This window comes from Scomber japonicus, chromosome 16 (assembly GCF_027409825.1).
Source record: "Scomber japonicus isolate fScoJap1 chromosome 16, fScoJap1.pri, whole genome shotgun sequence".
NCBI lineage: Eukaryota > Metazoa > Chordata > Actinopteri > Scombriformes > Scombridae > Scomber > Scomber japonicus.
Genome location: NC_070593.1, coordinates 1,085,753 through 1,110,931, shown reverse-complemented (window position 1 = coordinate 1,110,931; position 25,179 = coordinate 1,085,753). Strand labels below are relative to the sequence as shown.

At 40.6% G+C, this 25,179-nt stretch overlaps 2 protein-coding genes across 2 annotated transcripts; one reads left to right on the top strand and one right to left on the bottom strand.

Annotated features, from left to right (window-relative positions):
* The first annotated feature begins 2,878 nt into the window (after window positions 1–2,878).
* Window positions 2,879–3,831, top strand: LOC128375761 (uncharacterized). Its single transcript, XM_053336178.1, has 2 exons — window positions 2,879–3,326; window positions 3,362–3,831. The coding sequence occupies exons 1-2, from the start codon at window positions 2,879–2,881 to the stop codon at window positions 3,829–3,831; spliced, it is 918 nt and encodes a 305-aa protein (XP_053192153.1).
* A 9,725-nt stretch (window positions 3,832–13,556) lies between these two features.
* Window positions 13,557–16,048, bottom strand: LOC128375760 (protein NLRC3-like; the record flags this gene model as incomplete). The annotated part of the gene is made up of 2 exons (XM_053336177.1): window positions 15,778–16,048; window positions 13,557–14,530 (listed from the first exon to the last, which is right to left on the bottom strand). Coding segments are annotated over exons 1-2 (1,245 nt in total), but the record flags the coding sequence as incomplete, so codon positions are not given.
* Between the last annotated feature and the right edge of the window lie 9,131 nt (window positions 16,049–25,179).

Genomic DNA, 25,179 nt, shown 5'->3' with positions numbered 1-25,179 from the left:
CGCAGAACTCTGCTCTGAATAATGTGCATCATGAAGTGTGAAAGCAACAGGAAACCAGATAAACTATAGCATGAGTGACATCTACCTCTGGGTGAGTCTTTGGTACTTGATAATGATAGTTTCTCTTTTTTGTGAAGCAGTATTTAAGATCACACCTCTCTGCTTCACTTATTATCAGACTTGAGCGAGTTGTTAGTAAGTGAACACAGGAGCAGTTTACAGCTGAGATCCAGAGTCCACGAGCGTTTGAAGATGTGCAGGACTGTGTGGATGTGGCTGCTCATCCTGGCTGTCTTGCCACTCTTCTGTGAATCAGAAGGTAAACTTCTTCATCTGTAGTTTCTGCATTGTTTTACATACAGAGTAATGGAGTGATATTATTCACACTGTTGCTCTGTAACGTCATTATGACTTTGTGCTAAATGCAACAAATGAAGGCACAAAAACTACAAACAGGAATAAATCACACAGTCCTACATTACTGCTTCACACCATCACATTTATGAGTATAATTGGGAGATGCTTTTTCTGCCTGGAAGCAGCTGCAGAGTCTTCAATTAAAACTTCATCACAGCCTGATGTCTGTCTGAATAAAGAAGTATTTGTGGACCAATCATATGGTCTGGGAACCTCTCAGTGTGTAGTATAGAACAACTTTATTATTATAGACCAATGTGGTTCGGCTCGCAGCCACATTGGTCTAATAATGAAATAGTTGTAAAATACAAGTGTTGCTGAAGCTTTCACTCTTTTTAAGACTTTTCGGTGCAGCTTTAGAAGTAGGTGAAGTTGTGCCAGAAACCTCGACTCTACCTCTCAGTGTGTCATGCTTGTTGTGCTGATGAGTAAAACACTGATTCTCTCTCTGTTAGAAGAACGTTTGATCATACCATGCTGCACAAAAAGCAGCGATGCAAGAATTCGCATCATCAAGGAGTGTTACGAACAGGAGCCACGAAAGGACTGCAGGTTCCACTCCTTTGTGTAAGTACAACGTGTTTTTAAAGAATCTAAATGTGAATAAATCTGTATTCATCTCTCTCTGATCTGCTGAGAGGTTCCTCATGATACCAGAACAACACTCAGGAAACTTCAGCTTCATTCAAATTTAATAATATTTAATGAGGTGTTGTGTGTAGCAGCAACATAACAAATGTCTAATTCTTTCATTTCTGGTTCTTGTTTCTAGGGTCAAAACTCCAGACAATAAGCAATACTGTGTGGATCCAGAAGCTCAGTGGCTCAAAGATCTTATCAAAGAGGTGAGAATTATGTGTTAAAATGTGTTGGCTCAGCTATCAGGATGCTTTACAAGTCCATCAGGGTGAGCTACTGTTAGAAGGTAACACTATATTTCATGAATCTTTTCTTTCTGTCTCTCTCACAGGGTCTGAACTGTCCTCCCGTCATCCAGCCGAAACCCAGGTTTGAAGTCCTGAACAAAGTCGACATGGAATAAAAACAGCTGCCAGAATCATGTCTGATCATTTACTGCTTCCTGCTTTTACTGCAATATAAAGATAGGTAAATATAGATAACTGAACATGTTTCAGGCACAGCTTTGCTTTTTTTGGAGGGAAATAATCCTGCAACCAAAAATAATAAATCATTTAGAAAGTGAGTGTCTCTTGTGTTTTTAATTCTTACTCTTAGTGTGTTATAGTGCAGTACAGTCACAGAGGTGGTGACTCAGTGCTGTTTATGTAACTCAGAGTCTGTGCAGTTAAAATGGAAACGTTGGATCTGTGAATGAATGTGTGATCAGCCAATCAGGTTACTATCATCTGTCAGTCGCCATCGTAGATAAGTAACAGAATTTGACATTTTCAGGAGCGTTCAGTCTTACTTTTAAAAATGGTGCAAATGTCATTTCAAATGATATAAAACCAACAAAAATACTAAATGTACATTTTAACAAACCTGATGCTGCTTTTAAATCTAGTTTAACATATTTTTGAATTGCTCATCTTACCAACATTTATTAGTCACTGACCCATTTATACATGAATTAGTTGAGACAGGATCTGCAGGAGAACTCATTGTGTTTCTAATCTCATCAACCTTGTTGCTGTCTAGACCCTCATCATGAGTAGTGTTTTAGTGAGTTTAGTTATAAAGAGAAATGTAGAGTTATGTTTATGAATATAAAAAGCAGGATGGAGGCTTTCGGGACGCCTTGTTCTGCTAGTAAGAGGAACAAAGTGGTGAGTGGTAAACGTGTCTGTGACAACATTAACAGAGATGATTCCTGTAATTAATGGTACATGACAGGGGATGTGGTGGGAGACACAGTCAGATCAGAAACAGATCAAACTATAGATTAAAACCAAACATGAGGTGTTAACATCGCAACGAGTCGACTCACAGATAAACCGAAAGGCTTCACTGAAGATCACCGGCCTTATTCAAACACTGAAATAACCAAGAATTAAAATCTCATCAGAATGAATAACACGACCTGAGATAAGAAAAAAGCCTCAAATATTATGATGTGAAGTTTGGAGAATAAATTTGAAAATAAACGTATATATTAAAGCAACACTAGTATAGTCAGATCATTCATTTAACCCTTACATACTGTTCATATGCTGACTTGTAATTCGTCTCCACACCATTCACATCCATAAATTCACCATCGGTTTGATTAAATCAGATTGTAATGAGATGATTCTCAGTACAGTTCATGACACAGTGGTGTAGCAGTGTTTGATTCGGTGCAGTGATGGCTCTTGGATTAAAGCTGTCCTTAAGCCTCGAGGTGCAAGCTTTGAGTGCTCTATAGCGCCTCCCAGAGGGTAACAGAGAGAACAGATGTTGACAGGGTTGGGTTGCACCCTTCAGGATGTTGTTAGCTCTGTGGAGGAAGCACGTCCTAAAGATGTCCTCCAGAGAGGGCCGGGTTGTTATGACTCTCTGGAGACTTTTCCAATCTGCCTCTGTACAGTTAAGAATCCAGCCTTCTGTTAGACAGCCTTCTGCCCCAGTCTTCTGCCCACCAGCCTTCTACCCCCCAGTCTTCTGCCCACCAGCCTTCTACCCCAGCCTTCTGCCCACCAGCCTTCTACCCCCCAGCCTTCTGTCCCAGCCTTCTGCCCTAGCCTTCTGCCCACCAGCCTTCTGCCCACCAGCCTTCTACCCCCCAGCCTTCTGTCCCAGCCTTTTGCCCCAGCCTTCTGTCCCAGCCTTCTGCCCCCCAGCCTTCTACCCCAGCCTTTTGCCCCCTAGCCTTCTGCCCCAGCCTTCTATCCCAGCCCTCTGCCTCCCAGCCTTCTACCCCAGCCTTTTGCCCCCTAGCCTTCTGCCCCAGCCTTCTACCCCAGCCTTCTGTCCCAGCCTTCTACCCCAGCCTTTTGCCCCCTAGCCTTCTGCCCCAGCCTTCTGCCCCAGCCTTCTGTCCCAGCCTTCTGCCCCCCAGCCTTCTACCCCAGCCTTCTGCCCCCCAGCCTTCTACCCCAGCCTTCTGCCCCCCAGCCTTCTACCCCAGCCTTTTGCCCCCTAGCTTTCTGCCCCAGCCTTCTATCCCAGCCCTCTGCCTCCCAGCCTTCTACCCCAGCCTTTTGCCCCCTAGCCTTCTGCCCCAGCCTTCTACCCCAGCCTTCTGTCCCAGCCTTCTACCCCAGCCTTTTGCCCCCTAGCCTTCTGCCCCAGCCTTCTGCCCCAGCCTTCTGTCCCAGCCTTCTGCCCCCCAGCCTTCTACCCCAGCCTTCTGCCCCCCAGCCTTCTACCCCAGCCTTTTGCCCACCAGTGGGAGCCTGGACCTCCTTGGTCATCAAAGGTTTCCTGTTTGGGAAAACTCTGTGTTTGGTGGTTATGTTTTCAATCCTTATATAGCAGAGAACAGTGGTGGTATAAGTCTTTATATCTGGCTCAGAGAAAAGGCTCCAGTTGGTCCTTTCAAAGCAAAATGATTAATAGAGACATCTCTAACTAGACTGACTCTCCTCTCCCACATTACTTAAAATGTCTTGTTCATTATTCTGCTTACTGTGTGTTCAGTCTGTATGGATTGCTGTTCTTGTCAGGTCCCATACTGTTCACTTTCTTTCGTTTTTTATTTCCTGTTTTATTTTGTTGGGATTCCCTCACTTCCTGTTTGTGTTCATTCTTGAGTCCCTGTGTGTGATTATCCATTGTCTTCCCCCTTTATCTCCTTCCCTCATGTGTATAAATGCTTGTTTCCACAGTGTGTCTTCATCAGATTGTCTGCATCATTTGTGAGCAGCTTTTTGGCAGTTTCCTAGTGTATGTTTTTCCTCGTGTTCCGACCTAGTTTTTTCCCTTGATACCAGTCTGTCCGTTGACATATCCCCCCTTTTGATGGTTTTGACTCTCGCCTGTTTTTTGTGCTGACTGCCTTTGTGTACCGAACCTGGACTGTCTAATAAACTGCCTCATCACCACACCTGTCTGTCTCTGGTCTGCTCTGTGGGCCTGACAGTTCTCTTGTATCGTCACTTGGTGGTGCTGTTTCCTTGTTTTTATTTTGTACTTTGATTTCAGCAATACAATTAAAGAATAAAGAAAACAGATAATCTAAAGTTAGTACTTTTCCTGGAAAGAACCAAGAAATTTAGTCTTTTAGTCAGTTATTTTATTTTTATTTATTGCTCATAAAAAAAAACACATAATACAAAAAAGTAATACATGTAGATTGTTTGAGATTAAGAAAAGAAAACACTAAAAAGAAAAATGTGCAGAAGGAGCCAATAAAACCCATAAGGGCTTGTTGGCTGGTGCTCCTATGGTGAGAAATACAACATTCACCTACAATTCTACATGTATAAGAATCAAGTTCCCAATAATAAATGACTGATGAATTCACTAATATGGCAAAGAAAATCTATAAATAGCTCTAAATTACACAGACAAATCTTTCATGGAAAACAAATGATAACAATAATGGAGCTTTAAAATACAGTGACATAAACTCAACATTAATTTATTTCCCTCCACTCAGTGTGAAGTTAGAGAAAAACATTCATGCAGATCGTAGATACATTTACCTTTAATCTTTACATACAGAGACACTGAAATGTCATCTGAAGCCATGTGGAGCCATTAAAACTAATCAATCAAATCCTAAAACAAACAGGAATGTTGGCTTCATAATTTAGTTCCATAACCTTGGTAAGTTACCTGCCTGGTTACCTGTTTATACACATAATATACCAAATGACTGTGAGAAAACTACAACACGTCATCAATATTTCTACTCTGCTGCTCTGACTGTGGTAAAACAGCCACGTCTCACTCTCTCCCAGCAGTAATCCTTCTCCTGCTGAAAGTCACAGTCAATTCTCTTCTGCTTCATTCATTAGTTTTAGTCCTCGTTAACTCTCAGTGTGATTCTGAGACGCTTGATAAATATGAGCCCAGGCTCACAGTCTGACTTATAACACCTGTTTTTATCTTTTCTGCATCAAACAGCTCATGTAGAACAAATCTGTAAAGTGCTGACTTCAGCTAAATCCAGAGATAACTGTTCAGTTTGGAGTCAGTTAAGAGACTTAAGTGAAGATCCAGATCCAGACTCCAGATGGATCATCAGGATCCAGCTGATCCTCTCTCCACACTCCTGGATGTTCACTCTCACTCTGACAGAGATCACCTCCATCTGATGAGAGAAGAAGAAAGAACAGAGGAGATAAATGAGTGTTTAGTGAGACTCACTTGATCATCTGTCAGTCAGTGATGCAGCACATCCAGTATAAAGAGCAGGAGGGACGTCAGTCCTGTTCAGACCAGAAGTGGAACAGCTGTGCAGCGTAGCTTGCTTCCTTTCAGCTCTCATGTTAACGTGTTGTAGTGAACACACTGAGCTCCAAGCTCACACACCTGCACACACTTTTACTATCAAGTGTGTTTCCTCTGCAGATTTCACTCAAGTACACAGAGGAAATAAAGTGCTGAGAGTCATGAACACATCATTACTGCAGAAACAGAGATATTCACTCATCAGTTTACTGATGGATTTACTGCTGATACATGTCAACTCTTATCAAAGTTTAAAGCTACAGAGTCTCTGTGGGATTTGAAGATGATTCCTACTGTTAAATCATCACATGACAATCAGTCAGAGCTCTCAGCTAAACAGCTGCTGTGATTCCTGGACTTCAGCAGAGGTTCTGGTCTGTATAAAGACCACATGGTTACTAAACGTAATGATGCTTGTGTGAAATCAGAGCCAGTGATTTGCAGGCTGCAGTCAGACTGATCTTAGAGCTCTGACAAAGATGAACTGATCAATAGTTTAGTGTTGAAATGAGAGAACAAACACTTTGAGATCAGATTTGATGATGAGGATCACTGTCTCTATACATCTTGTAAGGCTGTCAGCTGTAATCCAGCTTTATTTCCTGCAAACACATGATCACAACAAGCTTCTGGCTCATCTGATTGGCTGACTGTTCTCTCTCTCTCTGTCTTTCTGTCCAATCCTGAAGCCTGTCACCATTCTCCTCTCACAGCTTCACTGAGGAAAGCAGCACTGAGAAGGTTGGAGCTTCACCAGGAAATACTGGATCTTTGCTTTGATACTGACTGTGTTTAATACTAAACTGCTGAAACCAGCACAGACTGACTCCAACTCTCTACTGACCTCAGAGTCTCCAGTCTGCAGTCTGGACTCTGCTGAAGATCAATCAGCTGCTTCATGTCTGAATCCTGCAGGTTGTTGAGTCTCAGATCCAGCACTCTCAGATGGGAGGGGTTGTACTTCAGAGCTGAGGCCAGATAATCACAGCTGATCTCTGACAAACTGCAGGCTGTCAATCTGAATAAAGAATAAATTATGTCACTTTAGAAGATAAAGCTCATGCTTGAAATCATTTCATGTTTCATAATCAGTCCAGAGCTGAAGAAAGTTTAGGAAGTGGAGGGTTAGAAAATGTAAACTCCAAACAGTTGAACCCAACAGCATACAGGTTAAAAACTATCAAATGAAAGAGCTCTCATTAATATTAATGACAACATGCTGCTAATTCATTAAAGACGTTGTGACTTCACCGCATGTTGTGCAGACAAACAAAAATAAAAATAGCATTGTTTGTTATAATTTATTAGGATCCAAAGCAATATAGTCTTCAGTCGCCCTCAATAGCTTTCCATCTAGGTTACCAATACCAAGTGGTTTCTTATTATTGATGGATGACAACAGTTTTTTCCTCCTATGCTCACTTTGCACAATTCAAAACTAATTCTTTATTATTTGGTATTTAATACATGAGTATGATGGATCACAACTTAATTTTGTATCATGTTGTATATATTAAGATTGATAACATTATTTAGTATCACTACTCTTATTACTCTAATTCGGGCCCGAACACTGACCAGAGCGAAGCCCTATTGCATCTGTAAACCGACATGCATGGGGGGGGGGGGGGGGGGGTGAGGGCCAGTTCACTGCTGCTTGCAGCTTTAATTATTATTATTACTATTATAATTCTTATTAATATAAATACCATTATAATTGGCATTACATTATATGCTTTGTGGTATTTATTCTTACTCATATTGTGTGGAATGATGTGTGGGTTGGTTGGTAATTGAGAGCCTTATGCATGCTGTACATGATTGTGTTGTTGTGTTGTAATATATGTTTTATGTTGGACCCCCTTGAAAACGAGATGGTTCATTTCAAGGGGCTATCCATTAATACATTTGAGATTTGAATTTTGTTATTCCCTGCCTAAGTTTGCACACTTTGGCAATAGAGTAATTATTAAAATAACTGACAATGTCTACAGGCTTAGTAATGAAAAACCCACCTGGTTCACTAAAAGATGGAGTTGGATTGCTCTTTCTGCCTTTTATATCATTAAGGTCCTCCAGAGCTTTTTTCAATCATGCTTTATATTATTTATCTTATCTCTTAAACAGAGTTTCAGAGGTTCAGAGTGAATTATTCAGTTTAGATTTTTATTGCTACATGAAGGTTTTAAATGAGTAGCTTAACATTGTTCTGACACAGTCAATGGACTAAACCATTGAACAAATAAATGCACTTCCCCATTAAGATACATCATGTGGATCAACAAGGTATCAGCTTTATGCCTGTAGTTTAGTGTCACCAGAACTGTGACATAATAATAATCAGAGCAGAGTGAAAACTTGTGTCTGACCTCAGAGTCTCCAGGCTACAGCGTGGACTCTCCAGGAAATCACACAACAGCTTCATGTCTGAACCCAGCAGGTTTCCACCCAGATCCAGCACTCTCAGATGGGAGGGGTTGGCCTTCAGAGCTGAGTCCAGAGAAGCACAGCTGATCTCTGACAACCTGCAGTTAAACAATCTGAATAAAATACAGAAGATGAAGATTAAAATCCATTTATAATCCAATCAGATGTGTTCAGGTTTTAAATGTGTAGTTCAACATTACATCAATGAGCTTTTCTCTAAAATGAGCAGAGTGAGTTTGTCATTGTGTTATTGTGGATCATCATAATGTCAGCCTTCTACAGACATCATCCAAATGTCACCACAACATTCAGACACATATTCATGCCAACACTGAGTCATTAAATGCTGCTGAATATGAAATTGGTCGTATTGGATGAAATACCTGTTGAATATTTACTTAATTAACTCTTTCATGTATTTGGTAGTTTAGTAGGTGTGTGTAAGTAAAATATGTTATTGGTGGTGGAGTAGGTTGAAAACACTATGGGCCTGATTTACTAAAGACCTGCGTGTGTAAAAACAGCAGATCTGTGAGGATAAACACTCCAGACAGTGAGTATTTGAACAGCTACACATTCTTAATACATACTGTCTCTTTAGTAGGTTTGATATAATGAATGTGCAATATGGGGCATGGAGCGCGCACACTTTTGCTGGCTCGCTCCACATTCCAGGAGATTATATATAATTTGTGGGAGATGTGACATATGTGGGAGACTTCCAGGAGAGTTGAGGTGTCTGCTCAGCTGGTTTGGTATAGGTCTGCTTTTTGTCCCCAGAGTCAAAACCAAACACAGAGAAGCAGTTTTCACACTCCGTATATCTGAAACAAACTCTCAGAAGTCTCTCAGTTCTTTTAAATCATGGTTGAAGACTAATCTGTTTGCATGTGATTTTTATTAAGTCCAAATTGAATATCCTACACCCAAATGTAACTTTTTATTCTCCAAATGTATCTGTCTTATTCAATTTTAGCTTAATTCTATTTCAAATTGACCACATTTATTCCTATTTGTCCTTTTATTCTGCTATGTGTTGTTTTTACATCCTGTTTTGATGCATTTTATGTTTTATGTAAAACACTTTGAGGCAAATTCCAAAACATTTGAAACTTTAGTGAAGAATTTAAATTGAATATGTAGGGAAAAAAATATACCAAAGCTACAGTTAGTGAACTGACCTCAGAGTCTTCAGTTTACAGTTTGGACTCTCCAGTCCAGCAGACAGAACCTCCACTGCTGAATCAGACAGCTTGTTCCAGCTCAGGTCCAGATCTCTCAGATGGGAGGGGTTGGACTTCAGAGCTGAGGCCAAAACTTCACAGTGAGTCTCTGAGAGTCCACAGTCAGAAAGTCTGTTATGACACATATATTACAACGTATGTTATCATAAAAGAGGACACTTTATATTTAATTCATGCATTTGATGATGAAACCGTATATATATATATATATATTTTCTGCTACTGTCAGGTTCACATCCATAACCAGGAAAATGTTGTAAGTGTTAGCAAACAAAAATTAAACAAATGACCTGACAATATCAGACCCTTACATAATTAAATATCAATGTAATTAAATAGTGTAGTAAGTTTGGTTGTCAACTTTCTTTTAAAAAAATCTCAAAAACTGATTCAGCACAAATACAATTAACAAAGCAATAAGGTGACACGCAAGAGTACAGTGCTACCAGGGCGAACCTGAAGAAGGGTATCAGGGACGCTAAAGCAGCCTACAAGCTGATGGATCGAGGACCACTTTGGCAACTCGGAAGGGAATACGTCACATTACCAGGCAAAACAATACCTGCAGCCTGACCAGCAGCAGCGCTTCAGTGGCAGAGCAGCTCAACCTCGAGGAGGAATGAACAGTGTGGTCCTGTAGGCGTGTTTGCGTGTTAACTTTAGGTCGCACATCACATATTAGGGGAATAGGTGGCAGCGTTGAGCCTTGATCCAGAGCTGTGGTGTTTCCTTTCAACACAAATTCACTTGCCTTTGGGTTGAGTTCATGTTTTGTCATTTTAAGTCCTTTGCTCACATAAGAATTCATGCCATCCGAATAACTGCCAACATCACTGCCTTCCAGCACAGAAAGTCTTTCAGCAGCAATGGCTATTTGTGCATCGAGCTCCAGTTGCTCCTTCTTTTTCTTCAGTTTGATTTTTTCTTGTCTGAGTTTTTCCTCTTGTTCCTCCAAATCATGTCTCATTTGCAGAGCAGCAGCTTTCTCTTCTAAAGCCGCTTTCTCTGCCTTTGCCTTTAAACATGCAGATGAAACACTGGAAGCATATGATCTGTGAGAGTGGCTTTTTCTGCTCGACCTTTTGCTTGCCACATTAGACACACTGTCACCAGAATTAATGTAATCATAACACACATTGTTTTCATTTTCATCACCACCAGCATCTTCATTTTCATTTCCACCACAATTAGCAACAGCAGCATTTCCATCATCAATTGCATTTTCATCACAATCAGCTCCATTTTTCTTCAACCATGTTGATACCTCTTCAACAAACACATCATTGCTGGACCCTTTTGTGTGAATCTTTTTAGGTTTTGATGAACAACAGAGATATTTTCCTTGGAAGTCAAGAGAGCAGTGATTTGTGCCTTTAATTTACTTGCTTATTTAAACTTCCTTTTGAAGCCTTTCAATCATCATCATGAGTCCTTTAACAATAGGCTTTTTTACATCATCATATTGCATTTTCTTAGGCTCATTTTCATCAGTAACACGGTGTATATCACTCATTTCAACAGATGTGTATTACTGCTTGAGAGGTGGTTTCAAATCGATCAAAGTTGCGCTTTGTTGACAGCTGCGCAGAGCATTTCCAGTTTGTCCAAACAACACACTTGCATACCCTTTGAACAATACCTCATTCCTCCACACTTTACATAAATTCATTTAAAGTCATCACAATCAAATCTGGACATTAATGCAGGACATTATGCTCAAAGCAGCCCACTGCTGCATACAGCGCTTCACGTTTCCAATCAATGATCCAATTACATGCAGACAGACTTATGTACGAACCAGGGACCTCCCGGCGCGAATGACAGGAACTTTTCCTACCTTTGAATGGATGGAGATTGATGAACCATTACCAGCCAGAGAATCAGATGAGTTTAGCATTGCCACAATCCGTGTTTCCAAATGCCCCAATTGTCCAGGTGAGATCAGGTTTTTACTTGTGTAGCGACTATCCTGGCAACCAATTAGCCACTCAGCTGGGTGCGGGATGGGACTTGTTTTTAACACACTTACTGGATGAATGAATGAATGAATGGATAGATGGATGGATGGATGGATGGATGGATGGATGGATGGAATGAATGAATGTCCACAGCGACGTCCACGGTTGGGTGAGGTTCCCATTTATTACCGTCACAATTAAGCATCCGTCCTTCACTCTCTGACTCAGTTGCCGAGACTCTCATACACAAATTCATTACCTCACGTCTGGACTATTTGTATGGGGTCCCCAATAAAACGCTGGACAGGCTCCAACACGTCCAAAACTCAGCTGCCAGGGTTCTCACTCGAACAAAACCCTGGCAGCACATCAACCCCACACTCAAACAGCTGCACTGGCTTCCGATTAAGTTCCGCATCACTTTTAAACTTCTTCTCCTCACCTATAAATCGCTTCATGCCGTTGCACCCCAGTACCTGACGGACCTTCTCCATGTCTACCACCCTTCACGGGACCTGTGCTCCGCCGACTTGGGCCTCCTGTCCATCCCCCGCACCAGAAGGCAAACCTTCGGGAGCAGGGCCTTCAGTGTGGTAGCTCCTACACTGTGGAACTCGCTCCCTCAGGACATTCGCCAAGCACCAACTCTGGACAATTTTAAATCATTGTTGAAAAGGCACTTGTTCCTGCAGGCTTTTGCCAGCTAATTGTGTGTGTTTTTGTCTGTTTCTTGTTATTGTGAAGCGACCTTGGGTTTCATGAAAGGCGCTATACAAAACAAAGTTATTATTATTATTATTATAAGCAGGATTATTAGCAAAAGGTTTATGGCATGATTTGATTGATTGTGATGGGTCTGGCTGGTAGCAAACCGGTAAAAAACGTGCAGTCGCCCCATAACCCATGAATTAATTGGCCGCCCCGTACACCTGACCCTAAATAATAATTGCACTAATTGTGATGTGGACTCAAACCACCACCCTAATCTGCACTGCCACCCAGTGACAACTAGAAAATAAACAAACAAACAGACTGAAAATAAGCAGACAAATAATGGCTCCTACAATAATGTTAATCACATCTGGACTTACTGAGCTATTCTGCAGTTCCTCACAGCTGGGATCAGTCTCCATCGCCCCTCCTCTGATGTGTTGTACTTCATCAGGTCCAACTCATCCAGAACCTCCTCTGACATCTGCAGCATGTAGGCCAGAGCTGAGCAGTGGATCTCAGAGAGTTTCTTCTCTGATCTGTTCTCTGACTTCAGGAACTTTTGGATCTCCTGATGTACTGAGCGCTCGTTCATCTCCATCAGACAGTGGAAGATGTTGATGCTTCTATCAGGAGAGATATACCAAGTGTTCATCTCCTTCAGGTTGTTGATGACTCTCTGGATGGTTTCTGAACTGTTGTCTGTCTGACCCAGCAGACCTCCTAAGAGACTCTGGTTGGACTCCAGAGAGAGGCCATGAAGGAAGCGGACAAACAGGTCCAGGTGGCCATTTTCACTTTTGAGAGATTTCACCATGGCTCTCTTCAGGAAGTCATCCAGAGATGGGTAATGGTCATCATCATCATCATCATCATCATCATCATCATCATCATCTTCATCATCATCATCATCATCATCATCATCATCATCATTATTGTTTCTGGAACAACAAGCAAGGAAAGACTTTTGAATTGATTTCTTGTTTTTGTCCTCTTCTCTCATGTTTGCGTCATCCAGAGATGTGACTTTGTGTTTATTACCAGATGAGTCACAGACATCATTGTTTGTGAGATTAGCAGAAGTCTTCTTGAGGACAGACTTTGGTTTTGATTCCCTGTGTTTGAACTCTTCTCCCAGGAAGTCCTTCAGTACCTCTGTCTTCCTGTTGGTGTAACAGTGGTACATGTAGACTGCAGCCAGAAACTCCTGAACGCTCAGATGAACAAAGCTGTAGACTGTTTTCTTGTAGATTCCATGTTCTTTTCTGAAGATCTGTGTACAAAATGTTGTTAACATAGAGTCCTCTGTGCCACCAAGACCACACTGCTCCAGGTCTTCTTGGTAGAACATGATGTTTCCTTTCTCCAGTTGTTCAAACGCCAGCCTCCCCAGCTTCAGAAGAATTTCCCTGTCAGCCTCTGTCAGCTCCTCTGGACTCGTCTCATGTCCCTCATCATACTTGTTCTTCTTCCTCTTTGTCTGAACCAGCAGGAAGTGTGAGTACATGTTAGTCAGGGTCTTGGGCAGCTCTCCTCTCTGGTCTGTAGTCAACATATGGTCCAGAACTGCAGCAGTGATCCAGCAGAAGACTGGGATGTGACACATGATGTGGAGGCTCCTGGATGTCTTGATGTGTGAGATGATTCTGCTGGACTGCTCTTCATCACTGAATCTCCTCCTGAAGTACTCCTCCTTCTGGGCGTCAGTGAAGCCTCGTACTTCTGTGACTCTGTGAACAAATGATAAAGGGATCTGATTGGCTGCTGCAGGTCTGGAAGTTATCCAGATGAGAGCCGAGGGAAGCAGCTTCCCCTTGATGAGGCTTGTCAACAGCACGCTGACTGATGACTTCTTTGTGACATCAGACACCACCTCACTCTTCTTGAAATCCAGTGAAAGTCTGCTTTCATCCAGGCCGTCAAAGATGAACAGAACTTTACAGACAGCGAGCTTCTCTGCTGTGAGCTTCTGTAATGTTGGATAGAATTCATGGATCAGTGTGATCAGACTGTACTCCTCGTCTTTGACCAAGTTCAGCTCCCTGAATGAAAACGGAATCACTGGATTAATATCTCGGTTTTCGGAGCCCTCTGCCCAGTCCAGAGTGAACTTCTTCACTGTGAAGGTTTTTCCAACACCAGCAACGCCGATCATCAGAACAACTCTGATGTGTTTCTTTTGGTTGGGTAAGGGTTTAAAGATGTCGTGACACTTGATTGGAGAGTCCTGAAGGGTCTCCATCTTGGAAGCTTTCTCTAGCTGCCACACTTCATGTTGGGTATTAACCTCGTTACTCCTTCCCCGTGTGATGTAGACCTCAGTGTAGGTATCAGTGAAGGGGGTTTCACTTTCTGCTTCATCGTTGTCTTCAGTCTGACATTTCATCACCAGACAAATCATATGTTCATCTGAATCCTTCTGCTGATCACCATCTTCTGAAAGAGAAGAAAAATATAGATCTGAACATCAGTGTGTTTTCATGCACTTACAGAGCATGCTTTTCTTATTCTATCAGCATTAGTGATAGAAGACGTGTGTAAGTCCTGACTTTTTGTTCTGTGTGTTTAACTTACAACTTTTCTTCACAACACGAATGTGTCTGAAATTCAACAAACACTAAAATATTAAGTGTTGGAAACCAACTTATTTAGACTTCTGGAGGATAATTTGTGTTTCAGTTTTAGTTGATCTTTAAATACAAGGATAAAATACTCTGTGTTCTGATCTCTGATTTCATTCAACAGATCCATTTTCCCAATATAAGGTCCTTTGTTCAAGACATGTTACATGTTTACATGGCAGAGAAACTGGTGTTCTCCAGGAGAAATCTACTTGAGGAAATATAGATATAAATATATATAAAGTATATTCTAGGATCCACAACCCTGATTACAGGAATCATTAACATTTACTTTGTAGGATCACCTGTCAGAATTACATCACTGCAAACCTGACAAGACTTCATTCATGTTTTCCACAGTTGCATCTACGATCTTTCAATTATCCAATGATGACTCCCAAATTATCCACAGTGTTAAATCATCCTCCAGTTAGTACTGAATGTCTCAGAGCCATCAGTGGAGGAGATATCACCAGTGTATTCTCTGCATATTCTGTCATTGTGCCTCCATCTCCTCCTCCCCACAGTAACAGCAATCATCTGTGCACAAAGCGCAGCCGCTTCACACCTTCCCTTCAAACGCATTATTTATAGACGCAGTTACCATCAATAAAACTACCTTTGAGTTTGTTAAAATGCAATGCATGTGCTAAATAACATATTTTTCTCCCTGTATTTTACACCTAACTCTATCCCTAACCCATATTACATTTTCATTATGGCAAATGCACTAAATGGACAGCCCGTATTATCCTACACATTTGAAAGACTCAAGCCTCCGGGCACCACGTTAGTAGATCAGCTTGCACATTTTTTTGTGGGTGATGTCAAACCTTTAGTAAACCAGGCCCTATGTGTGAAAAGGTCTATATCTCTCACAGAGTTCTTTCTATGTTGACGTGAACCGCCTCAAATTAAAGCTGAGCCTTTAATTTATCATTATTATTATTTCATTTTTAATTGAATGTACTAAAACAAAGAGCATGAAGAACAAAAATGTGTAACTGTTTAAATGCTCACTGTCTGGATGTGATGTCATCTTTGTCTCTTCCTGTGACTGACCTGCTGCTCCTGAGCTGATGTTTGACAACTCCTCCACCAGATCATTCCTGTTGATCTTCTTTAAAACATTCTTCATCACCTTCACAGCTGCAGCAAATTCATATTTCTGCACCATCAGATCCACAACGTCCCGCCTCTTTGCGTTCTCCAGCTGGGCCCATTGAATGGGCGAGATGTCACCCATTTTTTCTTTCTTCAGGAACCACTTGAAGTTCTCAAAGTCATCCTCGCTTAAGTCATTCAGAGTGTTGAGGAGGTCCTCCTCTGTCATCTTGGCTCTCTGGTAAAATCAGAGAACATTGATAGGATAACAGTTGTATTTCTGTCAGTCTGCCAATAGAAACAATAGACAAACAGCCCAGTTTGCTGCAGTCATTTAAGTCTCAGAGAAACTCAAGAGGATCTTCAGTAAAACATCTCACAAGTCGACTCAGAATCTGTTCTGGAGCTTTTTATCACATCGAGTTTTCAGTTATTATTGAAAATGTATACCTGTTCAAATGTACAATTTTGTACCTTGAATGTTGGGAATAAAATTTCAATCTTAAACAACAAAGTAATCTCACCACAAGGTCCAGTTTGTCTTCAGAGGCCTGTACTACGAAGCTGGATTAACATACCCAGGATATCTCTCCGTTACCTGGGTTGACTTACCCAGACATTCGCAATCCTGATAAGCGGTACTACGAAGCTGGTTATCAACTCGGTAATTGAACCCAGGGTTTACCAATCTGGATCTCTGCGCTCTCATAAAGGGGAGGAGCCTGCAGCGTCAGCATAAGTTACCATGGTTATTTACCCCAGTAAGAAGTGAACCCAGGAAAACCCAGAGTTATCCCTGAAGTTACCTCGATAGAGAAAATCCAACTTCGTAGTACAGGCCTCTGGTGTCTTCACATGATTTGATTGGTTTGTTAACGCTGGTCTGAAAACTGTCTACTGAGAACTGCTGAAAATGAGAGTCTTGTCTCAAAGTGCATTCCTGTGTGTTTATTTCTTCTGTGAAAGCAAAAAGGACAAAGCATGATTTTAATAGTAGGCTATATCTGTGATCAATAATTAATAGTGAATTAAACTACTGTTAAATCAATCTACTTAATGCAAAACTGTCAATAAAATCATCTTATAAGTGATCAGTAAGCCAGCAGTTCCACAGTAAAAGTAAAACAAGTGAACCATGGTGACTGCTCTCTTGTATCACACGTTTTAATCCTGTTTCATCCTTCCTGTCCGTCTCTACTTCATGTGATAAATAATGTTGTAGTCCACAAGTCACTAATAGGCGAACCACAGCCTGGATCCAGACCCAGACTCCGTTCTATCCGGACCCGGACCTGTAACTGATGAATTATTGAGGATTGTTAAATTTTGTATTTGTGTTTCTATTTTAACGGGCGCAGCTTCTCCAGATATTACGGTAAAAGTGGAGCGGCCCTCGGGAACACAGACTGCTAATCAGCCAATCAAATCTGTGCATTTGGACATGCAGGGAGACTCGACTGTCAGTGAGATACACATGGAGAAGAGAGTTCATATGTGTTGAGATGTTTTGTTATAAACAGTCATTTATTTATGTGTGTGTTTATTTTTGTTGTTGTAAACAAACATGTTGTTGTATTGTAAACTTCCTGTTTTATTTTGAAAGTCTAGTCTTCCCCTGTGCTGTCAGTTTTACTTCCCCTCTTTGTTCTTTTTCCCGCCTTAGTTGATTGCCTATTTGTTTCACCTGTGTCTTGTGTATATAACCCCGCCCCACCATGTCTTCCTTACCAGATTGTCTTTGTTACCCTGTGTACTTGCTTTCTCGCGTTATTCTGGTTTGTTTCTTGACCTCAGATTTTCTGCCTGCTCCTTGCCTATTTTGGTTGCCTGATTCCTGCTAGCCTTTCTGTGTATGACCACCTGCCTCCTCTTGGATTAAAGAACTTGCCTTACTAGACTTTGTACCTCTGCCTTGCTTCCCCTTCTTGCAACTGGGTCCACACTCACCACCCTTTACATTTGGTACTGGGGATGGTGCTGTGGCAACTTCCTGTGGGAGTTTATTTATACAGCCAGGTTAATGAGGCCAGAGGCGTGTACTACAAAACTGGATTTTCTCTTATCGAGGTAACTTCAAGGTTAACCCTGGGTTTTCCGTACTACGGCGCTGGTTCACTTCTTACTGGGGTAAATCACCATGGTAACTGATGCTGAACAGCTAAGCTGCTCCGGAGCAGGTTATTTTCTGGATAAGAGATCAATGAGTATAAAAGCACCACCTCCTGACCAATCAGCTCTCTTAGAAAATGACCTGCCCATTCTTAGAAGATCCTGTCAACATTGGTGTGGATCGTGAGAGGAGCGCTTAGGAGAGAATGAGCTTTTAGGGATAGATGCAATTTTTTAATTGGCCAAAATATATATTAAAAAAACAATCCTTGAGGCATGTGAGGGATATTATTCTGTTATACAGTTGGTTTGACATCATTCATTCAAATAGTTGAAGCATAATAGGTTTGTATTTTGAATGTTGAATATTAAACTAACTTAATGTCTCTATGAAAGGAAGGGCACTGAGGAAGCACTCTGCCCCAAACGTCTGTGCCGTAATAAAGTGACATTGTGTGATCAGAGTCCGTTTATATTGTCCAATTTATTAATATTGTATGATCTCATGAATTAACACATTAACAGAGTCGGCAATTTTCTGCCAGCATTCCTTCCTGGCTTTTGCTGCATCAGTGATGCTTTTGGCCTGGATGATGTTTGAATTCTTCATATTGTTGAAGAATAATTGATGATTAACCCTAACCCATGGTAAAGTAGGCTGCTCTGCAGGGTTTCTCCATGTGTGTGATTGGTCAGACGTGTAAATACTAATAAATTAATTCTAATGACGCTTAGCGAAAGTTCAGTCAAGAAGACTGTAAAACACACAGACATTAGGTAACTTTCACACACCTGTCACTCTCGATAACTAATAGCACACGCCACACTTCATCCTTCAGCCTATCATCTCGTCGTGGTCTGTTTAAATGTGCCTCTCTCTCTCTGCTTCAGTGTGTCATACAGCTGTTTGTGCGCCCCACCACCTCCACATCTCTACAGGATCTGCAATCTATTTCCATTCTGCCATCTTCTCTTGAGACTCATCAGCCATTACCACCAACAGTGTCCAGAATTCATGGGGGATCTATGCAGCCATTCCAGGATGATTCCTCATGGAGTTCAAAGACTTTGTCATTTACTAAGACTTGTTCTCTCATATATTCACAATAAATATCTTTCTATCACTTGTCTCTCCTGATTGAACTGTATTTATTTGACAGTCTACAATCTACCCACTAGACACATGCTGAAAAATAACAGACATTATGATGCTCTGGACCTTCACTTGAGGACATTTTCACAAATGGGACCTCAGTGAATTTTAATTGAATACCCCTTCTCTAGATAAAAGAAAATGACTTTTAACTAACTAGTTGAACAAATAAACACTGTATAGTGTCTATATCAAAAGTCCATTTTGGCATGCTCAGTGTCATATGGGCTTCAATCATCTGAACTTTCAATATCCAGGACTTCATATTATAGACACGACTTCTGACTGTCCCTGTCACACACTGACCACACAGTCCAGACATATACTAGCTTTGAGTGTTGTTTTACATATCAGCCACTGATCAACATTAAGTTTATTTATATATTTAGAGGAACATACTCATTTATTGACCATTTTTTAGAGAAAGTCATCTTCCCCAATTCAACCTCACTAAAATGCAGACAAAGAGAATTACGTTTAGAATTTAAAGACTACTAATATCGAAGGGTTTTATACGTGAACACAGATAAATGTGTTTTTTCATTTATATTTAATAAAACTCACCAACCAGGATTCAGAGTTCTTCAAATGTAGAAAGATGAAAGTTTCCAGATGAAGTGTCTGCTCTTTAGTCACATAGAGACAGATGCTGTTTAACCTCAGCTGGTGCTTTCTTGTTCCTGTTGAATTTCCTGTCAATGTGCACCTGTCACAAACCACTAGCTTCCACCCCTTACTTAGTTCCTCATTCAGTTACAGTCAATGTGAGCACAGACACCAAGCATCAAACCTCCTTCAAAAAAACATACAAGTAGAAAACAAACCTTAATTCTCATGTATGATGGGAGATGTGCTTCCTTCTGCTTCAGCAACATAAACCTTCTTCAATATAGTCATGTCTACAATTACAGAAGCAAAAATAAAGCTAATCTCATTTTTATACCTAAATCTCATCGTTGAAAGGACAAAAGCTGAACTTCAACACGACTGATGCTGATAATGTGCAGAGAAAGATCTGACTTGACTTTGCAGAGTGAAACTTCCTCACTAGAATGTTTTTGCAGGTGTTAACCACACATGAAGAAATGTTTAGTGCATGTTAGATGCCTACATTTCCTGTAAAATCAAAGGCAAACTTAATATTTATGATGTTTCTTGTCTGAGAAGTGAGAGTGGAACAGACAGATAAATCCACAGACTGAGGCTGGACACACATTATACCTTCATGTGTTGGAATATAGAGCAGATTTAACTGTATAAGCAACAATCAAAGATAACTAACATTTAATTTAGGTGTACATTATGCAGAGTTGGATAATCTGAACGCTAAAAGCTTCTGGCTCATAAGGACTGTACGAAGGAAAAACAGAAATAAAATTATCTGGTCTGAATTTTAGCAGAAAATCACATCAATCATAAGTGAGAAAGTTGGTTGTTTAAGGATCGTTCAGACAAGACTGAAGGAAGTCATCTTACCAAATTCAGCCAAAATGCAGACAAAGAATTACATCTATGTTCAGATTCAGGATTCAGAGTTCTTCAAATGCAGAAATGTAAACAAAGTTAAATTATTCAATCTGACTTTTCAAGTGAAACTTTCATTTTCAGTTTCAGTCACATAGAGACAGAAGCTGTCTGACCTCAGCTCGCTCTTTGTTCTTCCTGTTGGTTTTCCTGTTAACACATAAGAAGTCAATCTGTATCTGTCACAAACCACCAGCTTCCTCTGTTTAGTTTCCATGTTCAGGTTCAGTCTAAGTGAGCACAGACACGAAGCATCAAACCTTCAAAAAGATGTGCAAGCAGAAAACATAATGGTCATGTATAATGGGAGATGTGCTTCCTTCTGCTTCAGCAACATAAACAAAATGTTTAGTACATGTTGTACTTCATGTCTTTGTAACCTCATCATTATTATTAGGCAGAGGATTTGCTATGTGGGGGAGGGGGGGGGGGGGGCTTGGCCATGTGTTTTTGTCCAACACACTGACTTTGTGAAAGAGTAATTCCTTTTCGCTTGTGACCATTCTTGCTTGCATGCTTTTGCACAGAGCTTCATAAAACTATTGGATCTATAACCTTCTGCCTGGTTTCACTCTGTAGTGTTATTCCATTATTGGTTCCCAAATGGTGTGCCATGAGAAGAGTCCAGAGGCCTGTACTACGAAGCTGGATTTTCTCTTATCGAGGTAACTTCAGGGTTAACTCTGGGTTTTCCGTCCTACGACGCTGGTTCACTTCTTACTGGGGTAAATCACCATGGTAACTTATGCTGAACGGCTAACCTGCTCCGGAGCAGGTTATGTTCTGGATAAGAGATCAATGAGTACAAAAGCACCACCTCCTGACCAATCAGCTCTCTTAGAAAATTCTTAAAAGATCCTGGCTGTCAACATTGGTGCGCGGATCGTGAGAGGAGCGCTTAGGAGAGAAAGAGTTTTTAGGGATAGATGCAATTTTGTAATTGGCCAAAATATATATTAAAAAAACAATCCTTGATTCATGAGGGATATTCATGAGGGATATTAGTCTGTATGTTATACAGTTGGTTTGACATCATTCACTCAAATAGTTGAAGCGCATAATAGGTTTGTATTTTGAATGTTGAATATTAAACTAACTTAATGTCTCTATGAAAGGAAGGGCACTGAGGAAGCGCTCTGCCCCAAACGTCTGTGCTGTAATAAAGTGGCATTGTGTGATCAGAGTGCTGTCCGTTTATTTTGTCTGATAAATTAATATTGTATGATCTCATGGATTTACACATTAACAGTGTCAGCTATTTTCTGCCAGCATTCCTTCCTGACTTTTGCTGCAGCAACAGAGTTGCTTTTGGCCTGATGATGTTTGAATTCTTCATATTGTTGAAGAATAATTGTCTGCTCCTCCATGGTAAAGTAGCTCTGCAGGGTTTCTCCATGTTTGTGATTGGTCAGATGCTGCAGACTCCTCCCCTTTATGTGAGCGCGCAGAGATCCAGATTGGAAAACTCTGGGTTCAATTACCAAGTTGATAACCAGCTTCGTAGTACCGCTTATCAGGATTGTGAATGTCTGGGTAAATCAACCCAGGTAACGGAGAGATATCCTGGGTATGTTAATCCAGCTTTGTAGTACAGGCCTCTGGTGGTCCAGTGGTTCCACAAAAACATCTAACAAATCCACAGAAATCCAAAACAAAGAACACAGATACAATCACAGATGAGTCATTTATATACAAAGACAGAAAAATAGATGTTAAATATGAAGCTGAAGCTCCACACAGGATAAAAACACTGACACTTCATTTATTTCCACACATTTATTAGAATTAGGTCTTTGTTTATTATCAGCATGGTCCCACCAGCCTCCCTTCAGACCAGTAGAAAACTTCTCAAAGCAACGTTACACAAAACTAACAAACATATAGCAAAAAAATAAATAAAGAAAACACAGAAGAGTCAAATGTTAGATGTACAGCATATAAAACTAAATAAGTGGTAGATCAGTGGATGAAATGAGTTAGAAGAAGTGATTTAAAGGAAGATAAAGACTTATCAAACAGGTTGATCCAGAGCCCTGACAGCAAAGACCAGGCTCCATATTTATCTGTGCTGATAATCAGCACTAATTCATTTCCCTCCACTCAGTGTGAAGTTAGACAAAAACATTCATGCAGATCGTAGATACATTTACCTTTAATATTTACATAGAGAGACACTGAAATGTCATCTGAAGCCATGTGGAGCCTTTAAAACTAATCAATCAAATCCTAAAACAAACAGGAATGTTGGCTCCATAGTTTAGTTCCATAACCTTGGTAAGTTACCTGCCTGGTTACCTGTTTATACACATAATATACCAAATGACTGTGAGAAAACTACAACACGTCATCAATATTTCTACTCTGCTGCTCTGTGGTAAAACAGCCACGTCTCACTCTCTCCCAGCAGTAATCCTTCTCCTGCTGAAAGTCACAGTCAATTCTCTTCTGCTTCATTCATTAGTTTTAGTCCTCGTTAACTCTCAGTGTGATTCTGAGACGCTTGATAAATATGAGCCCAGGCTCACAGTCTGACTTATAACACCTGTTTTTATCTTTTCTGCATCAAACAGCTCATGTAGAACAAATCTGTAAAGTACTGACTTCAGCTAAATCCAGAGATAACTGTTCAGTTTTTAGTCAGTTAAGAGACTTAAGTGAAGATCCAGATCCAGACTCCAGATGGATCATCAGGATCCAGCTGATCCTCTCTCCACACTCCTGGATGTTCACTCTCACTCTGACAGAGATCACCAATGTAATCTGATGAGAGAAGAAGAAAGAACAGAGGAGATAAATGAGTGTTTAGTGAGACTCACTTGATCATCTGTCAGTCAGTGATGCAGCACATCCAGTATAAAGAGCAGCAGGGACTTCAGTCCTGTTCAGACCAGAAGTGGAACAGCTGTGCAGCGTAGCTTGCTTCCTTTCAGCTCTCATGTTAACGTGTTGGAGTGAACACACTGAGCTCCAAACTCACACACCTGCACACACTTTTACTATCAAGTGTGTTTCCTCTGCAGATTTCACTCAAGTACACAGAGGAAATAAAGTGCTGAGAGTCATGAACACATCATTACTGCAGAAACAGAGACATTCACTCATCAGTTTACTGATGGATTTACTGCTGATACATGTCAACTCTTATCAAAGTTTAAAGCTACAGAGTCTCTGTGGGATTTGAAGATCTTGGAAGCACCTCCAAGATTTGGAGTTTGGGGGTTCACCAGGAAATACTGGATCTTTGCTTTGATACTGACTGTGTTTAATACTAAACTGTTGAAACCAGCACAGACTGACTCCAACTCTCTACTGACCTCAGAGTCTCCAGTCTGTAGTCTGGACTCTGCTGAAGATCCATCAGCTGCTTCACGTCTGATTCCTTCAGGTTGTTTCCACTCAGATCCAGCTCTCTGAGATGGGAGGGGTTGGACTTCAGAGCTGAGACCAGATAATCACAGCTGATCTTTGATAACCTGCAGTTAATCAATCTGAATAAAGAATAAATAATGTCAGTTTGGAAGACAAAAGACCTTTTACTTTTAAATTTCAAAACTAGTTCAAATCTGCAGAGGGTTTAGAAAGTAAAAGTTTAGGAAATTGACACTCCAAACAGTAGAAACCAACAGAATGCAGGTCAAAAACTGTCTAATACAAACAAAAAGAGTTCTCATTAATATTAATAACAACATGCTGCTAATTCAATAAAGACGTAGTGACATCACCTCTTAAACTCTGCAGCTCCACCACTGAGTACATCTATACAAACTCATTGTGTGCAGACACACACAAATAAAAATGTAAAAAGACTAAAACATGACGTATATTTTTAGGCAGAAACTGAAAGATTGATAGGCTGCACAGTTTGTATTTGTGTTGACATCAGTCTGTATTTGCAGACAGCTGCTGGCTGCTGTTAGCTCCCCAGCAGGTAGAGACAGACTGAATACAGTAGAATCTGATCTCTGTTCAGTTCACTTCCACAGTTTTACATCTCATAGTCAGAGATAAGATCTCGCTAACAAACAAACTGAGAGCTCAGATCAGAGACTTTTTTCCAATATGTTCCTCTTGTAGATGTGATCTGTAGATCCTCTATGAGACAGCCAGAGTCAGCTCACCAACCTGAGTCTCAAGGCTGCTAGTATAACAGCTATTATCTATGTTACTTTTAAAAATAAAATACGATTTTTGTGCACGTTATAACTTGACATTTTACACATTAGGTAGATAGATAGATAGCTTGATACTTAATTCATGCCCACTGGGGAAATTCAGTTATCCAGTAGCTCATACAAACACATAAATAAAAACAACACACACACACACACACACACACACACACACACACACACACACACACACACCTGAACCCAACAGGATGCAGCTTACAATAATTGAATATAAAAGAGAAAAACAGTTTCAGAGGTTCAAAGTAAATTATCCAGTGTAGATTTTTCTTGTTATTTGAAGGGTTTAAATTTAAAGCTGAACATTGTTCTGACTGTCAATGTTCTAAACCACTGAAGAATAAAATAGACTTTCCCATGAAGATACTTAGTGTGGATCAACATAAT